Here is a 22,247-nt window from a genome sequence, read left to right as displayed (position 1 = left end):
GTACTCTACTAATTACTTGTTGAAAAAGGCAAGTTCTCAAAGAAGCAAAGGGAGACAGACAACAGCCTATCAGAATCAGGAGGTTTCCTTCTGTCTGATGACAGTGAAGTTAGAGAGGCATGTTTGCAGCCACTGTAGTCTGTGTTGGCGGCTATTGAAGCCAAAAGCATGACTCCTTCAGAGGCTGCCATCTTGTTGGATAGTGGCATTTCCTTGTGTGCCAATCACATAGTGCATTTAGTGGGTCCAGGGGTCCCTCCAATGGCTTCTGGAATGTGCATCAGAATTCTTATTAGTGAAAGAGAGGGTGGTATCCCCACACTACTAGTCTGCAAGGATACTAGTGGAGAAAGCATAGAACTAGTTGGTGCCCACCCTTAGCCTGAGGTCTCTAAGGCTGCTATCCTAACAAATTTAAGTCCCAGGTCTTCCAGACAAAAATGGATATCCATCAGCTTGCCTCAGTCTACACTAAGTTGTTCCTTGTCTCATCCCAATAGCCAGGCTCCTGCTTAGGACCTTTTCCAGGTGGCACAGAATTTCATGAGCTTCTTGTAAACCCAAGCAGCATGTTTTGGACATTCCTCCAACATTAGAGTCCCCTTCAGAAAAGAGTAGTGAACCTACCCCTGTGGAGGATTTAAATACCTTTGATTCAGGGGGGAATGAACTAGACTATGAAAACCAGATGTCTCCCCTCTGATATTTAGAATCATACTGTGTGAGCACCATGCTTGCAACCATCAAAATGTTTCCATAAATGATGTTGCCTTTACTCTTGTCAATTACATAATTGTGTAGGTGTGACAATTTTATTTCAGTTTAGTAGTTGTATGCGTGGAATGATTATGTAATATCTCTGGTATTCCATAGTTATCATAATTTCTTATGCAATTTGCCTTGTTGGACACATTGTAGTGTCCATTCCTTAATATGTATGTACAATATTGTACTCTTTTTTTGCACATCTTTGCTTATTTTTTTTTTATTATCATGAATTTACTTATTGAAGTTGGTGTTATGGCGCAATCCTGCTATCTTGACAACTGCCAAATGTTAGGAGGACCATAATAGCTGTTCCCCCAACACATAAAAGACTTATCAAGGTTTGAACAAACCCCAAGAGGCCCTTCCATGACTGCTGAGTTGTTAGGTTACATCTACCACATTCCAGAGCTTGATAGTGAATGGGAAATGGCAAAGCAGGTAAGTAAGAATGATTTGTGAAAATTGCCTTCTGTCAGCTCAAAGCTCTCGGCTGCCCTTTTACCCTCTAATGCTGCTTCTAGCAAACAGTTCCTTTCATGTTAAGGGCATTTTGTCCACCTTAAAAGATATGATCACCTCTTGCCCCTCCGTCTGTCTTGTAGGAGGAGTTAGTCTCAAACTCGCTGACTAGTAGTGTCTGTAACATGTTTTTCCTACTAATCTAAGCCTTCCTAGACAGGAGAATGTGAGATCCCCGAGATCTCTCTCATGGAAATGGACAAAATATAGTGGCCATTCTTCCTTTTCTTCTAGTGCTACCACAAAAGACATTTTCTGGGAGATGGGCTCCAGCTTATGAGGTCTTCTATGGCCTAGTCAGTGGTCTGTCTTCTTTCTCCCCAAAACTGGCTTAATTAGTACCTTGCAAAGAAGGAATTCTCATAATGGGTCAGTCTGCCTTTAGGACAAGTTTGTAAGTATTGCTGTTTTTGCCCCTTGTCCAACTGGCATATTCCTTTTGTAATCAGGACTGATCATCCAGGGACTGTCAAATGGCTAATCTGCTTGGACATCTGCAGGGATCTTGCTCCCTCTTTCGTTATGTCTGCAGATAGCAGAAATATATGTATAGCCCGTACAGCCATCTCTGCCCTTGCTGTAGTAAAAGCTATCCTTTTTTCCTAGATAGAATTCACTACTGAAATTGTTGGCAGTATTTGTTGGTAAGACTGTTCCAAATATCTATCCCAGCAGAGTGCTGCCCCTCTGACATCTCAGATGCTCAGGTAAGAGCCGCCCTCTCCAAAGCAAAAAACACAGCATCAATGGGACCAGACGGTGTCCCGGGCTGCGTCCTACATGAACTCCAAGAAGAGCTAAACCCAAACATAAAACTACTGTTCAATCTCAGCCTTTACTACAGGATATGTGCCCAAAGAGTGGCGTACAGCAACAGTGGTCCCTCTCCATAAAGGTGGTGCCTCAACGGATCCTGGAAACTATCGCCTCATAAGCCTGACTAGCTTGGTCTGCAATGCTATGGAAAGGATCATCATGGACCTCATAAATAAAGATATCAGGGACCTACAGACACTGGATCCTACCCAGTTCGGCTTTGTTAAGGGCAGATCCTGCCTCTTAAACCTGGTCGATTTCTTTGAAACAGTCACCAAGGCCATTGACGAGGGGAAGGTGGTCCACACAGCCTATCTGGACCTCGCAAAAGCCTTCGATACAATGCCCCACTCGGGCATTATAGATAAGCTCACCAGCTTAAATATAAACCCCTATGTCACTAGATGGATTGCAAACTGGCTCAAGGACAGAACCCACATGGTTAGAATTGCTGGAGCCATGTCAGACTCCAAACCAGTTACAAGTGGTGTCCCACAAGGCTCAGTCCTGGGACCTCTCTTGTTCGGTATATATTTCTCGGAGGTACAGGCCAACACGGAAGGACTGTGGCTGACAAAGTTCACAGATGACTGCAAACTGGGTGCCATAATCGACTCTCCAGCCGACACAAGCATCCTCCAAAAGGGCCTCATAGAAACAGACAACTGGTGCCAGAGCCATGGCCTCAAGCTAAATGCCAAAAAGTGTATAGTCATCCCCTTTGGCAAAAACAAAGTGCCCACAAATTACCACATAGGTGGTAATCCATTAAGTACAGAAGAAGTAATTGGGGACCTGGGGACCCAAGTTGATAGCAATCTCTCATTTGACAACCACGTGGCCAAAGTGGTTAGAAAAACATTTTATATAGCCCACCTAATCATGAAGGGATTCACATGTAGATCAGGGGAGGTCATCGTGCCTCTTTACTCATCCCTCATCAGGCCCATAATTGAGTACAATTCACCTTTTGGGATGCACCTTACCAGACACCTGCAGCAACTGGAAAGACCCCAAAAGTACCTCACCAAGAGGATCAAAGGGCTCAAACAGATGCCATATGCTGCCCGGTTAAAGAAACTCCAGCTCTACTCAGTGGCATACCGCCTGTTCAGAGGCGATCTGTGCCTGACGTATAAAGCCATGTCCAACCCGGAATTAATGGACATGTTGCACCTCAGAAAATCCAAATCCCATCGAGCTACGCGCTCGAGAGACTTGAACCTCAGCACTGAAATAAATAGGACATGCTGGAGGGACAGATTCATAACCCAGAGGCTCCCTTCACTCTGGAATAAAATCCCAGTCCAGGTTAGGCAGAGTCCCTCATTGACTCTCTTCAAGAGGAATCTTGATGAGTGGATGGGAGATCATAGGTTTACCCCGGATATCACTTCTGTGTCACTGTTAGACAGAGGCACAGTATACTAACCTCGAAAAAGGGCATAGCAAAATAAATTTAAAATGGGTGGCGAAAGCCAAACACATTCTGGCTAGGCTTATAAATGCCCTAGGGCAGATAGCCTAGTATGAACCTATGAACCTATGAACTCTTTATAATTAACATTGTTTTTTTCATCTATCCCTTCGGGTGTGAGGAGCCTGTGGCACCCTATAAATAGCTATCTGTCTCCCAGTCCTGTATCAGATTTGTATTATATATTCAGTGGTCTTTAAAGTTACTTAAACTGTCCCTTCAGCTTAACCCTACTGTGCATTCCGTCAGATTTTTTTCTCTTCATTCAGTCTCACTAAACTATAACTGCTATAAACTAGCAGTCTTAAAGGGACCTTTTTCAGTTCTGTAACCTACAGCTTTGAACTTCATCATGCAGTGTATGTAGTCCAGCTGAAAATTGGTCATCATTTACAAGGTATGGCAAAATCCTAGGTAAGTGTTATCTCCATTTTCCCACCAGTTAAGATGCACTTCAGCAAAAGCCTGAAACATTATTTTACATCTTACTTGCCTTGTTCTAATTGGAATACGAGTGATAACTGTTACTGAATTGTATCTGCAGTCACATACTTTAACGTGTTCTGTCTTTTTTGTTCACTTTGTTTAACCTATCAAAAGAATCATATAAGCTTTGTAGTGGCCTTTTAATTTTGTTCCCTGTCTTTGCTGGAAATGGTCCAGAAGTGTCCATTCTGCCTACCCGACTGGCTATTGAAAGCAAAAAAAAAATATTCTAGGTGGAAGAGAATAAAAGACTTAATGCTTGTAAGAACATTTCTTCAGGTGAATTGTTCTGTTTGAGGATCTTGCCTTTTGTAGCATGCCCATAAAATATAATTATGCACCTTAAGCTTAGGTAGGCTATGACTTCTGTAACATTAACATACTGTCAACTTTTCATTCTGCATCCCCACTCCCCCCATCATTAAAGCTGTTCAACTTTGTGGTTATTACATCTGCTGGACGTGTGTGTGTGTGTGTGTGTGTGTGTGTGTGTGTGTGTGTGTGTGTGTGTGTGTGTGTGTGTGTGTGTGTGTGTGTGTTTGTGTTCTCTGTCTGTGCTTCTCTTTCCATTACTGTTTTGAGGCTATACAACTGTGATTGCCAGGAAGAACCACAGTTAGGTGAAGCTCTCCCCCAGTTCATGTTAACAGTGGCCTGCAGGCCCATTTCCATTCATGTACAAAGACACTGTCTGTTAAAGTCTCTCAATGCTGAGCACATTTGTTTCCTTCTGTGAAATACTGACACAGAATTATATTGTGTAGTCTTTGCAGAACAAAGCAGAGAGAACTGTAAATGTTAGACTCATAAAGTGGATGTTTTTGCCATTTTTCCCCATGATGTGGAATTTTGAAAACTTAATCCCAGATATCATTTTTTCCAAAGATACAGCCAAGCTAAAAGTAAATGTCATACTTTCTGAAGAAATGCATCATGGCCCTTATTTGTTAAACAGATAAGTGGAATTCTCTAAGTGGATTGTCTTCAGCCATAATATATTAACAGCAAGCACATCTGCACAGGTAGAAGTGAAAATATACAATAAATTTAATTGACTACAGGCAGAAGCTTAGACTATATATTTATGCAGTTAACAATGCTTATGTGAACTGAAATAATTGAATGAGAATGTGATTGGTAGTATGCACATTACTTACTGATCTACAGCAGTGACTGGACACATTCTTATTTTATGTGTTTCCACAATTCCCTCTATTGTCAGATAAGGTACTGAGAAGCATGAAGCTGTAAAGTAGGACTGGAACCTCTAAGTCACGAAGTAAACTGCAGGACCTGTTTACAGTCCGAGTGTTCATTTGTTCGGAGATGATGTTCTTGTGTATGTCTGTGTATGGGGTGTGAGAGAAACCTCATATTTGTAGTTAGTCGAGGTGTTGTGTTGGAGGATGCAGAAATCACTACTGTCACTTGTGTATGTGTATGCTTTTATGTTTGTTGCATCTTTCAGTTTTTGCATTCCATTTGTGTAAGGAGCTTGACCGCTGTTTTCACTGGGTGAACAAATCCATGGCAGTACTGTTTGTATACTTTATAGTACAAGGTATGGTGTCTGTGGACATGGAGCAATCAAAATCTTGCAGAAGTCAATAGCTGAGCACCTTTTGTTTAGTTTATGATTAATCGGTCTAAAATGTCATAACTTGCTTCTGTTATTGCTGGTGTTCATTACGTACATATGATTTGCTAAAAGATATTCCTGAGGAAGACTAGCAGTGCTTAACACACAAAGAATTTAGGGAGTTCTCAGTCAGTTAAGTTAACTTCCTTTCATCTGTCACCATTTTTTACTGAAGATTCTAGCTTGTCTTGTATGTCACTATGTGTGCTTTTTTGTTATTCTTGCAGTTTTTCTTTTGTCAGTATGCTGAAAAAGAGCTGCATCCAACACCACCCCCTACAGACTATGATATTGTCACTGACTTGAAAAAAAAAAAGATACTGTGATTGAAAAATCTGTCCTAGATTACTCCAAGATATGTGTCTTTTGTAATGGTGTATTGTTTGCCAACTTCTTTTTTTGTAATTTTTGGTATAGTAAGTGTAGTAATGTTTGGCATATTCATGACTTACTATGACTGTGGACTCTGGCATTTTTTTTATCTCTTTCTATATATGTGCAGTGCCAAGTGCAGCGTATGAAGGTTATCAAAGTGTAATGCGGTTTCTGGACCTCATACCACAGGACACATTAGCTGCAGCTTCCTTTCGGTCTAAGGCCTACACACGAGCTGTAATGCACTTTGAAACTTTCATCACAGAAAAGAAGCAAAACATTCAGGAGCACCTCAGTTTCTTACAGGTAAGAAGTAGCATTACTTTTTTTCTGTTTTTACAAATTATGATAGAGTACAAAACTTATAAACTATTTTTGCAAGTACAGACTTGTTTATTACAGAATATGATACATGTTTTTACACTATGGCAGCCACTATGGAACTCACTGCCTCATAATCTCCTCCTGGCTTCCTTCTCTGACTTGTTGCTTTGTTACTTTATTAAGAAATTCAAGGTGTAGTATTGAATTCTATCCTTAGTGGATGTATGGGCAGTATTTTATTTTTCTCCACCCCACCTCTAGAAACTCCTGTATTCAGGTGCAGTCTTATACTCGGTCAGTGCATATTGACACATCTCTGGAGAGCCCTAGTCTCAGGGCCTCCCTGTCTTTTCTGTTGCTCACATAGTTTGGATGTTGAGTCTTACATGCATATTAGCTAAGTTTCCATGTTTAATATCTGTAGCAGCTAAACCAACAGTGTGTTACCTCCAAATTTCAAACCTATACTTATACTGACATTATTTTTGGGAAAGGACTTTGACTGTGTAAATGCCTACATTTTAACCCAGCTATCTAGAGACATTGCAGGGAGAAGTTCCTGGCATATCTTGTATGTCAGATGTTACCAGTAACAGGTAACAAATGTGAAGCCCGTTGCTTATAATAGTGCACCCTCAGAATCCGAAAGAAATAGATGGCTGGTACTAGTAACACGCTTCCAGAGGTAAGTTCATTCTAAGGACAGCCTTCTAGATCCACATGCTACATCCTTTTCCTTAAATATTAAAGGCTCAACTTCATGCCTATCCTCTCCTTCTGGGGAGTGCATCAGTATGTATAGGCACCACCTTTCCCCAGTGAATCATTTAGAGCATGTTTATAACTGACCTTCTTCCAGGGAGTAGTCTCCCAACTCCCACAGCTGGATAATAGCACTTTTGAGACTGAAGGCCCCCCTTTCTTTTTTTCCCTCCACTCCCACCCCCAAATTTTCTCCAGGACCATAAAGATTCAATGGTCCAGACGGAGGAGGGTCCACTTGGTCTTCCCCCACGAGACTCTGTAGTTTAGAGCCAAAATTTGAGAGACTAAGATATCTGGTAAGACCTCTCCCACAGGTGAGGGAGTACAACCTTTGAGAATTTGACCTAATGCCGGGCACCAGGTATTTTGCAAGTCTCTGAAGTTGCTGTGCAACAGTTGGCAGTTCCTTCTCCAGTGCTATAGCCTTACCTGTTCACCAAAGATCCACCACCTACACGTTGCATGTTTGACCATATGCACAACATGTAGTGTCTCCCAACTGCATTTTGAAATAATTCTGAGAGCACATATTTCCTTTTCTCCTATTCTGTGTTGCAGTATTCTTTACATATGGGTTGTATTCTGCCCAATGATCCAATGTCTGGCCTCTGTACAAAAGCTTAAAGCCACTACCTGTAAGTGGGACATCACACGAAGGCGCAGATAATGTTGGACATAAAAGGGACATCAGCACGTACAATCCCCAGAACATTTTTACCGCCATCCGGAAAGGTTGACTCGTACATTCGGTCTGCCATTGGATATTGCTGGTTTCGCCTTCAGCTTCAGATAAGTACCCCGTAGGGGATGTAATTTGCTGCTCTGCCTCTTATTGTTGTTAATGGCATCCAGGATGGGCAAGTGTAGGGGTGGAAGGCAAATTCTACATAAGGATAGTCACAAGCTTTGTTTGTTCTGTTTAGGGCCTACTCATGACCTTCGCTCTTGCTCTGTCTGTCAGGCTTTTGTACCCAAGATGTTGCATAGTCATCAATAGGCTTTAAACCTCTATTTAGAAAACCAGAGACTCAAACATCTAGCGAGGGATGAGATGAAGGGTTCTGGGAGTTCTTCTGAGCCGTCTGTGAAGAGGAAGGTCAGCAAAGCTAGGACTGAATCCTCTTCAGCTGCACCTACTCCCTCTGTCGTACCTCTTGAGGTTGGTGAAAACCCAGTGGTGCATTTGGATGCAGGGTCCGCTTCTTCCATGGGTACCACAATGGGAAGCCTTCAGGAGTGGTGATCCTAGCATGTTCGAGGCAATGCAGATGTCTGATTCGAACGACTTGGAAGAACCACGACTTATTTTGGAAGACTGTGGAACCGTTCCTGCCCCTCAGTCTAAGAAATTGTTGGATGTAAGGCTTACATCCGCCCATTCTCGTGAACAAGAGAACCATGTTATAAAGAAGCAGAAGACTAGGCATTCCACCGATGTTCTTCGTGTTTCACTGTTGCAGTCATCACATTTGGGTTATCCCTGCCAGGGTAACCCTTGGCCGGCCCGAATACCAGAGACTTAGTATTTCTGCATTTGTTTCTGTCGCTTGAGGACTGACGTCAGGTCATCGGTAGTATAAAGTAAGGCAGCCAACGCCATTATACCAGTCTTTCTTGTCGTGGAGCCCAAAGCAGAAGTAGTTTGCATGAGTGCCAGTCGGCCGCTACCTGAGTTTTAGTTTGCCGAATTGAAATTGAAGTCTTCTAAAGCTAAGTAGCCCATTGGGGATCCTTTTTTCTTGCACTAACCGATGTCAGAAAAAGTTAATAATTGTCTCGCCTGTGGAAAGCAAATATTACACCGAGACTTCCACTCTTACTGCGTCACTTTAGGCTCAGACCACGATGTCCCCCATTGTCGCTTCTGTGCTTTGTTCAATGCCAGAACTATCCATCGTTGGGCCCTTATTGTAGCCAGATATTTTTGTTTACAGTCTTCAGAATTCCGATATGGCTTCGGTAAACCATCTGACAGCAGATCTTCAAAAAAACGTAAAGATAAAGACAGAGACAGACCTCACAGGTCCAAACCTACCGATGATGTTTCTGTTAAGCTAGTCGTCAGTCCTCCAGTACTCAGTGAGGCACTTTCGCAGCCTCTAATGCCAGCTTCAGTTGATTCGCAGGCTGCTACCGAGACCCTTTTGGAGTCCAGTATGCCGCAAAACTCGTCTTCAACTAAGGATCCTACGGTCATCTCTACCTTGGATGGGTCCAGAGCCGCTGAGCAGGCACTGGCTTCCGATGAAGTCCTTCACACTACCGAATCTCGACACAAACCGGCGTCTTCTTTCGCGACTACCGTTCTTTCAAAAACGACCGAGTTTCTTAGGCCCAGGGTTCGTACCACTCCCAAGAAACCGATGACCCACTCTCAGGCGCCTGTTATTTTGACACAGTCTCAAATGCTTAAAATGGTGGAAGACCTTATCATGATGATCAGGGGAAGCCAAGCTACCCCCTTCAAAAGGAAAAGAGATCTGTCCCCTGTAGTTGTATCTTAACAAGAGTCAGATGAATCTGATGCATCTGACTATGAAGACATGCAACCCTTCTCCACTTGTGAGGATTCTGATGCAGAGGGACTCCATTCCTTCAGCCTCTCCCCAGAAGATTTTTTCTTTGGGGAAACTCTGCATACCTTAAGAGAACATTTCCAATGGGAGAGCCAGGACTACCCTCAGTCTAAAAAGAGACTCGGAATTCCTAGATCTTCCGCAACACAGGTCCTTGGCCATCTCCCCAGTCCTGGATGTTGTGGAGAATGTTTTCCATGAATTCAGCTTGATGCCTGGTGCCCTACCTCCTGCACCCAGAAAACCAGACAGGTACTATAGAGTCCCTGACTCACACAAATATCTTTTTAAAAATCCAACAGCAGACCCTGAGGTCATTTTTCATGGGCCAAAAGGGATTAAAGCAACCTCTGCTAAGAATCCCACCCATTCATACGGGGATTCCTGAACATTGGACAGGTGGGGTAAAAAAGTATACACCTCAGCTACTCTTGCTATCAGGGCATTAAATTGTCAGTTCCATATGCTGAAATTTCAGCAACATACGTTGGAATTCCTTAAACAAAAAATGTCTTCCTTTCCTGCTTGGGCAGAATGTAAAGATTTACAACATTTAATGCATTCTGCAAGTCCGGTAACTAAACACACTTTGCACTGTGGTTTTGACGCCCTAGAAGCTTCTTGCATGGCAGTAGTCACTGGTTCTGTCATTAGAAGACATGCATGGCTTAAGGAACAACCCCTGCCAGACAATGTCAAATCTAAATTGTTGGATGCCCCCTTGCACAAAGATAACTTATTTGGCACTAAGGCAGAAGAGGTCTTAAAAAAGATGGAAGAAAATGCAAAATATATGCAAACTGTTAAGGATTTCTTACAGGTCCAGCCCCCTAGTTTCAGCAGGCATTGTCCCTGCAGGCACTAGTCCTTTCCTCCTCCGAGTAAATTGGCCCAGCCTAGGCTCCGAGGAAACAGACCCCCCCCAGACAGCAGCCCCAGGGAATGCAGAGATCTAAGCAGTGGACTACCTCCACTTCAAAACCGGGTAGTTCTAAGCCACCCCCTTATGGAAAGAACTCACAATGACTCATCACCTCTCCCTCCCTCCTCTGCCCACCCTCACTTAGCCCTAGGAGGAAAACTCTCCTTTCACTCAAGCAACTGGGCCACTATTACCAAGGACCAATGGGTTCTGAACATTGTGTCTCAGGGATACAAATTTTCCTTCCACACCCTTCCAACCCCAAGAAGGTTCCCAGATCTACCACCAAATCAGTGGGCAGAGGCTCAAAAGCAAATCTTTTCCTCTCTGAGGGCAGTAGATCATGTTCCTGCAGAAAAAATAGGCCAAGGTTTCTACCCAGACTATTTCTGGTGCCCAGAAAAGAGGGCACCTGGCGCCTCATTCTCAATCTATCCATTCTAAACACCTTCCTGGTGATCCCAAAATTCAAATTTCTCACTTTCCAGCAGCTGCTACCCATGCTCACCAAGGACGCTTGGCTGGCCACGCTAGATCTAAAAAAGTCCTACATCCACACTCCTATCAGGGAATCATGCAGAAAATATCTCCGCTTCAGGGCAGGATCTCAACACTTTCAGTTCTCTGCGCTTCCCTTTGGCTTATATACGGCTCCCAGAGTTTTCACAAAATGTCTGGTTCCGGCCATTGACTTTTGCAGACAAAGAAATATTCAAATTTATCCATACATAGACTGCCTTATTCAGGCAGACAGCCAAGAAAAGCTGCTCAAGCACCTGGCATTTGTAAAGACCCTACTAACCTCACTAAGGTACACAATCAGTGAAAAGAAATCCAAACTGGTGCCCACCCAAAGGATGATCTTCCTGGGAGCAAGTCTGGACACAGCATCCCAGATGGCATACCTTATACCAGAGAAACAAATTTTCCTGACAGCCTACTTCTCTCAACTAGCCACCAGGGCCCAGCTTATCTGCAAGGAAGATCCTGCAAGCTCTGGGGTTCATGGCATCTTGCATACTACTCATTCCATATGCCAGACTGCATCTGAGGAAACTTCTGTGGTACCTAAAGAGCCTTTGGTGTCAACACTGTCAAGACCTGGAAACTCTTCTGCCTATAATTCCTTGCCTCAGGATTTTCTTTGGTGGGCAACAGCATGCTCCCACAACAAGGGGCTGCCCTTCTCCCCACCCCACGATGCCCAGACCCTCACCACAAGATGCATCAGACTACGCTTGGGGTGCACACCTGCACGGCAAGTGCATACAGGGCCAGTGGAGCCCACAGCAAATCCCTCTGCACATCAATCTAAAAGAGATGATGGTTATGCAGCTCGCCTTGACAGCTTTCAAACCTCTCCAGGGGTTCTTCTGATCAAAACGGACAACACCACTGTGATTTAATACATCAGCAAACAGGGAGGGATTCACTCCTACCCTCTATGCAGGCTGGCCATGACCCTTTGGCTCACAGCCTCTTCCATGCAACTACAACTGTTAGCACAATACCTACCAGGGTCTCTGAACTCTCTGGTAGACCAATTAAGCAGAAATCTTCTGGACCCACACGAATGGCAACTCAACAGAAGAATCTTCACCCTAATAACTGGAGAACCCCGAAAGTCGATCTGTTTGCCTCCCACATCAACTATCAGCTCAGCAAATTATGCACCAGGGAGCATCACTGCATGGCTTGGAAAGTGGATGCCCTGTCATTCGACTTGGTCAGTCTATTGGTCTATGCCTTTCCTGCCCTACCTCTCATCCCCAGGGTACTGCTCAAACTAAGGGAGGAAAAAAGAAGGACCATACTTATAGCTCCAGACTGGTCCCGACAACACTGGTACCCCTTGCTGCACAGCCTGTCCTCGCTGCCTCCATGGCATCTTCCTCAGATTCCAAACCTCCTTATCCAGAGGGAAGGGGAATTCATGCATCCCCAGTTGCAGATACTCAGTTTGGCAGCTTGAGTCATTCCCTAACCCCGAACCAATCTTCCATCCTCAGTAAACAGGTTCTGGATATTACTCGTGAGGCCAGATGTCCTAGCACCAGAAAGTCTTATGCAGATAAGGTTCTGCACCTGGATCCAGGCTAAGGGAGCCAATATGGCACAGCCCTCCCTCCCTCTCATCCTGGATTACTTAGCTGACCTACTACACAGTGGCCTCTCTTTCTCTATAAAAAATTCATGCCTCTTCTATTTCTGCTCATGTTCCCACTGAGCAGCCCCTTTTCTCACACCCTTTAATCAAACAGTTCCTCAGAGGGGCTAGCAACTTGAGGCCCCCCAGAAGGCACCAACACTAGCCTGGGACCTCAACTTTGTATTGGAAAAGTTCACCCTGCCCCCTTTCGAACCAGCTTCTTCTGCAGAATTAAAATTTCTCTCCAGGAAGACCACATTCCTTCTGGCCATCACGTCAGCCAGAAGAGTCTCTGAGCTACAACCACTCATGGCTGTGGAACCCTTCATAATCTTTCATGCAGACAGGGTATCCCTCAGAACTATCCCATCCTTCATGCCCAAGGTGGTGTCCAGTGTGGCTCTCAACCAATCCATTCATTTGCCCACCTTCTTTCCTAATCTCCAGAACAAGGGGGAAAGGATTCTTCACACTCTAGATGTGCACAGACAGCTCAGATTCTACCTGGACAGGACTTCATCCTTCAGAAAGTCTGATCAATTGCTGGTTAGCTTTGCTACAGGGGCAGAAGGCAAAGCCATCTCCAAGCAAACCATCTCCAAATGGGATAGCACATTGCATCCATTTCTGCTACAAACAGCATGGAAAGCCTCCCCGCAAGGGGGTCAGGGGTGCACTCCACCAGAGCAGCCTCCACCTCTGCAGCTTTCTTCAGAGGAGTCCCCACCAGGGACATCCTAGAGACTGCCACCTGGACATCTGTTCACACTTTTTTACCAAGCATTACCACCTGCCTCTCTTCTCCAAATCCAGGGCAGGGTTTGCCTCTGCAGTCTTGCAGGGCATCCTAGCCAGCCCCTAGTTTCCTTGATTGCCTCCACCCATTTCCTCAGCTTTGGGAATCTACCCAAATGTGATGACTGCAACAGTGAAACATGAAGAACATAGTACAGTTGTGTGCACTTACCATAAATGTAGATGTTCGAGTGTATTCACTGTTGCAGTCCTGGTTTCCCTCCCTCCATCCTCTTTATTCTCTTTCTCCTTTTATTTCCATTCTTTCTTGCTGTTCTCCTTTCCTTACAAGGGGCATATTGGTATTTATTTTCCACTGGTGGGGTTTTTCAACCAGAACCTGGCCTCCTACTTTGGGGGCTCTTGACAGGTTGAGAGAAGGATAGGTTAGGACAAGAAAAACTGATGTAATGGCGTCGGCTGCCTTACTTTATAGTACTGACAACCTGATGTCAGTCCTCAAGCAACAGCAACAGATGCAGAAATACTAAGTCTCTGGTATTCGGGCTGGCCAAGGGCTACCCTGGCAGGGATAACCCAAATGTGATGACTGCAACAGTGAATACACTTAAACGTCTACATTTATGGTAAGTATACACAACTGTACTTTCCTTTCACACCTTCATCGGATTGGAATACTTTCTTTCAGGGTCTCATTAAGGCTGTGATGACCTTGAGGCCTCCAGCTTCGGCTTCTCTTATTTCCATGCCTGCCTTTTCCTTATCTCCTGTGTTGCCATCAGGGTCTCAGGGGTCTTCTTCTGTGCAGGCTGGGGAGTATCAGGTTCATGATTCTGATTCTGAGGAGTCTTCTTCAGATGACGCAGTTGACTACTTTAATAAAACATTCCTAATTATCCTTAATTACCACGCCCCCATAAGACATTCCTGAACTAGAGCCCAACAATCCCCATGGCTACAGAAAAACACGAAGTCTGAAATGAAAAACAGGGATAAAGTGTGGGACAACTGGCGCAAAACCAAAACCCCCTCTACTAGGCAAAAATTCCTGGAGCTACGCAATACAACCAAAAAGCTTATAAAACTGGACAAAATCCAGTACTACCAGTCTGCCCTTACCTCCTCCCAACATAACCCCAAACAATTCTGGTCCTCAATAAACTCCATCCCCCACCCAGGTAAAGTAAGTACACTCACTCCTAACTTAACTCTCACTCCTCCGAAAATATTGCTACCTCTTTCAACAATCACTTCACACAAACCGTACTATCACTAGCTAGACAACACAACCGCCCCCATAAACCCACACCATCAACTAGAACTAACAATATCCCAACTAGTTTCTCTTTCTCTCCTGTTCCTACCTCCAAAATAAAACAACTACTATCTAAACTTAAACCCACCAGATTAGCAGCAGACAACCTCCCAGGTGAATACCTTCAACTTGCAGCTGACGCTCTAGCCTACCCCGTATCACTCTTGATTAACAGATCTCTGTCAGAAAGTTATGTTCCTACACTATGGAAAGTCTCACACACAATTCCCCTACACAAAGGAGGCCCCTCCACAGATCTAACCAATTACCGCCCTATAGCTATTCTGTCGCCACTCTCCAAAATACTAGAGAGATGCATTCATTCGCAAGTCTCAGATCACCTCCTTGCTAGCAACCTCCTCTCCAGCACAACACGGTTTCTGACCTAACCATAGCACCACAACCGTCTTACTCTCTTTCTCTAACACTATCCTACAAAACAAAAATGCAGGTCATCTCTCCTCAGCTACCTTCCTGGGCCTCTCTAAAGCTTTCGACATGGTCACACACAAACAACTCATCTCTCTTCTCAATAACCTATCCTTCTCTCAACCAGTCATCAACTGGTTTCAGAGTTACCTATCTGACCGCCAACAAACAGTTGTTTGGCAGGACAACCTATCCCCCCAACTACCTGTCTCCATAGGAGTTCTCCAAGGGTCCATCCTGGGATCCCTACTCTTCTCTATTTTCACCAATAATCTAGCCCCAGCCACAACACATGGCACACTCATACAATACGCAGATGACTCAGCCATCATCTGCACAGCCCACTCCCTACCAGAACTGCAAAAAGTCACACAGGAAGCATTTTCTTCTATTGAAACTTGGTTATCCGATGCCCAACTAATACTCAACCCAAACAAAACAAAATTACTAATCTTCCAACCCACCAAACTTACCCTAGACAGCTCTCACTTTAACATCACAGCAAAAGACAACACCACCATCCATTCTACAGGGCACACCAAATTACTAGGAGTAGAAATAGACAATAAACTGAACTTTGACATTCACATTTCCATGACCATTAAAAAAGTGCACAAAAAACTAGGAGCATTATATAGAAATCAGCAACTACTTACCAAAGCAGCTAAAATTTCAGTAGCAAATTCTCATCTTATCTCTACCCTACTCTACGCCCCTCCAATATTTACGAACCTTAGACAATGCGATCTAAATAAACTCGAAACCTGCTACAACAAAATTGCCAAATTCGCCACAGGGGCTTCTACCGTACTCACCATTGTCTTTCACTAGCAGAGCTGGGCTGGCTAGAGCTCCCCCACCTCCTTCAATGGTACCAACTCACACTCGCCCACAAACTAATAAACCAACCACTAAAAGTCCCATCCCTCCAGAATCTACTCCAACCCTACATAAGCAGGAGACCACTAAGATCCAGCCACAAAAACCTCCTACAGGTCACAAGAGCCATTAACTCTGCTGGAGAAGCATTATTCTCCTGCACTATAGCCAAACTCTGGAACTCCCTCCCATCCTCATTTACCTCTGTAACTTCTTGCACCCACTTTAAATCCTTACTAAAATCACACTTCAAAACTTGCCAGATATGCCCTTGCAACCTCCCCAATACCATCCACTCCCCCCACCCACTACCTCTCTCAGGCCCCTATCAACAACCTCTTAGCAAGCTTGGCTACTCATGTTCCGAGGCTACCTACCACATAATACTAACTTCTTGTAGTAACAACTGCTAATGGCTGTTACGTACCTCAAAAAACTGATTGTATCAATTGTTCACTGATGAATCTCAACTACATTTGTAACCATGTTTAGTATATGTCACCATATTTTAAAATTGCTCTATGTTCTACAGCTGTTTTACATCTGTTTTTTTCTTGTCTTGCGTCCTTAACTGGACTAATGTCTATATTTAAATGCTATGTTTTTTAACTGTATAATGCAAATAATACTTAATGTGGAGCTTTTCTCCCCAGGCCTCCGCTGAAAATGGACATGGTCCAGTCGGACTCTCCCGGTCAACAAATGTAAATAAATAAATAAAGCATACTCCACCCAGATTTCTTTGCCTCTGGAATATGCTTCCTCAGAGGAAGAGTTTAATGGGGGGAATCCCCCATAGAAGAGCTTTCCTTTGGGGAAACTATTAATAAAATATGGAATTCTTTAAGTGGGATTCTTCTCAAATTTCAGAGGAGCAAAAATATTGTGATCTTCTCCAGTTGGAGGCTCCTGCTCCTTCAGCATTTCCTCCAGTCCTCCCAGCTTTCTTTGATGCCTTGCATCCTAATCTAAAATCCCATACTCCCAAGCTCCTGCCCCGAAAAGGCCTGACCATTTTTATAAGGTCCCTGAGGATTGCAAGTTTCTTTTTAAATGCCCTTCAGCTTATCCAGCTGTGGTCTCCATTACTTCTAACAAATCTTCTCATGTGTCTCCTTCTACAAAGTTGCTTCCTTCTGACAAGGAAAATAAATTTGGAAAAGTTGGGGGAAAAGTTCAATTCTTCTTCCACCTTGGCTATCAGAGCTATTAACTACCAGACACATACGTCTCTGTATGCTCTGGCCTTTCTTTCTCAGACTTCCCACCCTCTCTCTCAATTACGTGATTCAGAGACTAAGACACTGTATCTCTGTCTTTTGTCTGCTTCCTTCCAGGTAGCTAGACATTCAGTCAAATGTAGTTATGGTGCAGTAGAGGCATCTTCCAGAGCAGCAGCTTCTGCTTCTGTTGTCAGGTGGCATTCTTGTCAATGTCTCCAGGCACTCCCTGATGACATTAAGGCCAAATTGCCTGATGCTTCTTTAGACAATTCTGCCCTCTTTGGCGAAGCAGCTGCAGAACTCTCTGAATCTCTGAAGGAAAAAGGTAAACAGCTCCAGGATTTGAAACATTTACTTGTTTCCCCAGTCCTTGAATTCCATAAGAATTTCCCTGACAAGACTCCTTTGTCAGGAAACCTGTTCACTCCTCGTCTTCTACTCCTTCTGGAACTAGGCCAATTAAGTCTTTCAGGAGACCCAAACCATCTAAGGCTGTTGCTTCTGCTCCTTCTCCTCAGCAGCCCTTTTAGCCCAGGCAAAGTTGTCTGTGACGTTCAGCTTCCTTTTCCCAGTCGTACTCCTTTGTCTCTTCACCTTTCTCTCTCTGCCTTTGCTTAGATGGAAACACTCAGGATTCCTGGGTGTTTTCAGTTAAAGAAAAAGGTTACTTTATGACTTGGAAGACTCTTCCCCCCTTTCAGGGGTTATCTCAGCCTACCTCCAGTCAACTGCTTCTGTTTCCTCTGTTGCTTACTTAGTTTTCCAACCAAGGCACCATTCGGGTTTTTCCCCCAGCCCAGTGGGGAAAGGGGTTTTACTCCAGAATGTTTTGTGTCTCAAGGAAAGACGGTCCTTGGAAGCCTATCCTAGATCTTTCCCTATTAAACACTTTCTTGGTGGTGCCTTCTTTCAGGATGCTATCTCTGCAATCTCTTCTTCCCCTGGTTTCTCCTCAAGCTTTCCTAGCTTCTCTGGATCTCAAGGATGCCTGTCTGCATATCCCTATTCACCCAGGTTCAGGAAGATTTTATGATTCTCTGTGGGTTCTTTGCACTTTCATAGGTTCATAAGTTGATACTAGGCTATCAGCCCTAGGGCATTTACAAGCCTAGCCAGAGTGTGTTTGGCTTTCGCCACCCTTCTTAGATTAGTTGACTGTGCCTCTGTATAGTAGGTCACAAAAGATAGCCCATTTAAGGTTAGTTTACCGTGGCTCTGTCTAGCAGTGACACAGAAGAGATCCCAGGGGTAAATTTACGATCTCCCATCCAAACGTCAAGATTCTTCTTGAAGAGGGTCATTGAGGGGCTCTGTCTGACATGGATTGGGATTTTGTTCCAGAGTGAGGGGAGCCTCTGGGATATGAATCTGTCCCTCCAGCATGTTCTATTTATTTCTGTGCTGAGGTTCAAGTCACTGGAGCGTGTAGTTCTGATGGATTTGGATTTCTTGAGGTGGAGCATGTCCATTAATTCTGGGTTGGACATGGCTTTATACATTAGGCACAGATCGCCTCTGAGTAGGCGGTAAGCAACTGAGTAGAGCTGGAGTTTCTTTAGCCTAATTGCATAGGGCATCTGTTTGAGTCCCTTGATCCTCTTGGTGAGGCACTTTTGGGGTCTTACTAGTTGTAGCAGGTGTCGGGTAAGGTACATCCCAAATGGGGCATTGTATCCAATTATGGGCCTGATGAGTGATGAGTAGAGGGGCACAATGACCTCTCTTGATCTAGATGTGAACCCCTTCATGATAAGGTGGGCTATATAGACTGTCTTTCTAACCACTTTGGCAATGTGATTGTCAAAGGAGAGATTGCAATCTACTTGGGTAACCAAATCCCTAATTACTTCTTCCGTACTTAATGGATTACCACCTATGTGGTAATTTATGGGCACTCTGTTTTTCCCAAAGGGGATGACTATGCACTTTTTGGCATTTAGCTTTAGGCCATGGCTCTGACACCAGTTATCCGTCTCTGTGAGACCTTTTTGGAGGATGCTTGTGTCAGCCGGCAAGTCGATTATGGCCCACAGTTTGCAGTCATCTGCAAACTTTGTCAGCCATAGTCCTCCTGTGTTAGCCTGTACCTCAGAGAAATATATACCGAACAAGAGAGGTCCCAGGACTGAGCCTTGTGGGACGCCACTTGTAACTGGTTTAGAGTCTGACATGGCACCTGCAATTCTGACCATGTGGGTTCTATCCCTAAGCCAGTTTGCAACCCATCTTGTGACATAGGGGTTGATATTTAAGCTGGTGAGCTTATTTATGATGCCCGAGTGGGGTATTGTGTCAAAGGCTTTTGCAAGGTCAAGGTAGGCTGTGTAGACTACCTTCCCTTCTTCTATGGCCTTGGTGACTGTTTCAAAGAAATTGACCAGGTTCAAGAGGCAAGATCTGCCCTTAACAAAGCCGAATTGGGTAGGATCCAGTGTTTGGAGGTTCCCAATGTCTTTGTTTATGAGTTCCATGATGATATGCTCCATAGCTTTGCAGACCAGGCTAGTTAGGCTTGTAGGGCGATAGTTTCCGGGGTCTGTTGTGGCACCACCTTTATGGAGTGGGACCACTGTTGCTGTACGCCATTCTTTGGGTACATATCCTGTTCTAAGGCTGAGACTGAACAGTGATTTTAAGTGAGGGTTCAGTTCTTCTTGGAGCTCATGTAAAACGCAGACCGGGACACCGTCCGGTCCCATTGATGCTGTGTTTTTTGCTTTGGAGAGGGCAGCTCTCACCTGTGCATCTGTGATGTCAGGGAGGCTACACTCTGTTGGGATAGTCATTTGCTCATTTGGGGGGGAGAGGGGGGAGACATTTGCACTGAACCTGTCCGCCAGGATGTTGGCAATGTCTGTGGGTTCAGTGTATTTTTTGTCATTTTGCACTAACTCAGAGCATATCTGGGAGTTTCCACCCAGGTTTCTGACATAACTAAAGAAAGCCTTGTGATTATCTTTAGCGTCTTGTGCAACTTTTCTTTCAAAGCTAGCCTTAGATGATTTTATGAGGGATCGTAGTTTCTTGCTAGTACTGATCAGAGTTGGCTTACCTTTTAGGGATTTTGCTCTATCATGTAGTAGCTTCCTCCTTCTGTTGTACAGCTTATTTATGGCTGGGGTCCACCAGACAGGTCTCCTGCCTTTGGAGGAGTGTGTCTTGGTTTTATTTGGGATAGCACGATCCATGCATTCCTGTAGGCATCCATAGAATGCATTTGTAAAGGATTCTGCGGTTTGGGCCATATTTTCCACTGGCCCTGGGGCTTTGAAGGATTCCACCTCGGTTTTGAGAAGTGGGAAGTTTGCTTTTGAGAAGCTTTTGACCGTGGTTTCCTTTGCTGGAGGTGGGGACGGGATATGGATGTCCATAGTGATTAATTTATGGTCAGATCTTACCAATGAGAGGTATACCTCTGGTATGGAGCATAGAGTCCCCATGTTGGTGATGATCAGGTCCAATATGTTTTCCCCTCTTGTGGGAGTGGTGACCAGTTGTTCCATAGCATTTGAGTTTATAAATTCTAGGAACTGTTGGGCTAGGGTGTTGGGGCTTGAGTAGTGCTCCCAGTCTATGTTTGGGTAGTTAAAGTCCCCCAATATAATGGTGTTTGGAGAGACCTTCATATTCTCCAGTGTCTTCAGGAAAGCCAAGTGGGGTTCCTGAGTTTGGGAGGGTGGTCTGTAGCAGGCTACAAACTGGAAGGCAGTTTTGCCCACTATTAGTTGCACATGGATGGTCTCAGATGCTTTATGCAGTGCCACTAGCCTGTAGGTATGGGTATCTTTGATGAATATGGATACTCCCCCTCCCCTTGTGGTTCGGTCCGAGTTTTGGGGCCGAAAAGCATGGTATGAAGTATAGCCTGGTAGTGCTGGGGTGCTCTCGGGAGCCTTGAACCAGGTTTCTGTTGCTGCACAGATATCGATATTCTCCATACTGAGGAGAGCCTCGAGTGCATGCATCTTAAGGTTTAGACTTCTGGCGTTGAGCAGCATTACCCTTAGTTTCTTTTTCCTTGTGTTGTCTAAGGAGGTGGGTTTGTCTTTTGAGCCTTGCCTAAAAAAGGCACTATGGGGGTGGCAAGAGCCTTGGCCAGCATTCGAAAACCCAGGGGTGACAGGTGCAAGCCGTCCCTAGCGAAGCAACGTGGCTTGTCAAGCATGTCATTCCAGGCTGACAGACACTGGATCCCCTTTGAGTGACACCAATACTTTAGCCAATTGTTGAAATTGATCATTTTGTCTTTATACTGTGGTATCATTCTTGGTGAGCGTAAGGTCAGGGTCATACTGGCCTGGGCCACATGATCAGAGAGCTCCTCTATGTCTCTTTTCATGTAATCCAGGGAGGTACGTCTCAGGTCATTCACACCACCATGGACAATGACGGAGTCATATTTGTACTTGCTTTGGAGTGACCTGAGTGCTTGTGTTATGTGGCGGATCCTGGCACCCGACAGGCAGCTTACAGTGACCTTCTCCTTGTTCAGCCTGGAGAGAGGGACGTCAGTGTGTCTGACAATAGAGTCACCTATTACAAGTGTATTAGGTGTGTTGTTTAGCCTTAAGGGCTGTGACTTTGTGGCACACTGACTTTGTGAACTATGTGATACGTGGGTATTGTTGTGGGGTAGCAGTTGCTTGGATGTCTGCTTTCGAGGTCTCTGTTGCTTGGGCAGATTTTTATTTAGAGCCTCCGAGTATGTTTTTGTGTGTTTGTGTTTGGTTTGCTGTTGCGATAGGTCTGTGTGAGACTGGATTTGTGGTGTGTGTGATTACCTTCTCCTCCAGACTGACCGTGCCAGTACTATGTTTCAGTTTTCTGCC

The 22,247-nt window shown here is 44.5% G+C and overlaps 1 protein-coding gene across 1 annotated transcript in view; it reads left to right on the top strand.

Annotated features, from left to right (window-relative positions):
* Nucleotides 1-22,247, top strand: part of ATR (ATR serine/threonine kinase) — a 1,835,177-nt gene that overhangs the window by 1,092,123 nt on the left and 720,807 nt on the right. The window contains exon 29 of the mRNA XM_044071973.1: nucleotides 6,220-6,386. Within this exon, the coding sequence (XP_043927908.1) occupies nucleotides 6,220-6,386 (167 nt within the window). The remainder of the gene's footprint in view (nucleotides 1-6,219; nucleotides 6,387-22,247) is intronic.

The sequence above is a fragment of the Protopterus annectens genome, chromosome 5.part0 (assembly GCF_019279795.1).
Source record: "Protopterus annectens isolate FY-2018-M chromosome 5.part0, PAN1.0, whole genome shotgun sequence".
Lineage (NCBI taxonomy): Eukaryota > Metazoa > Chordata > Ceratodontiformes > Protopteridae > Protopterus > Protopterus annectens.
The sequence above is the reverse complement of the archived record's forward strand: the minus strand, read 5'-3'. Positions and strand labels throughout refer to the sequence as shown.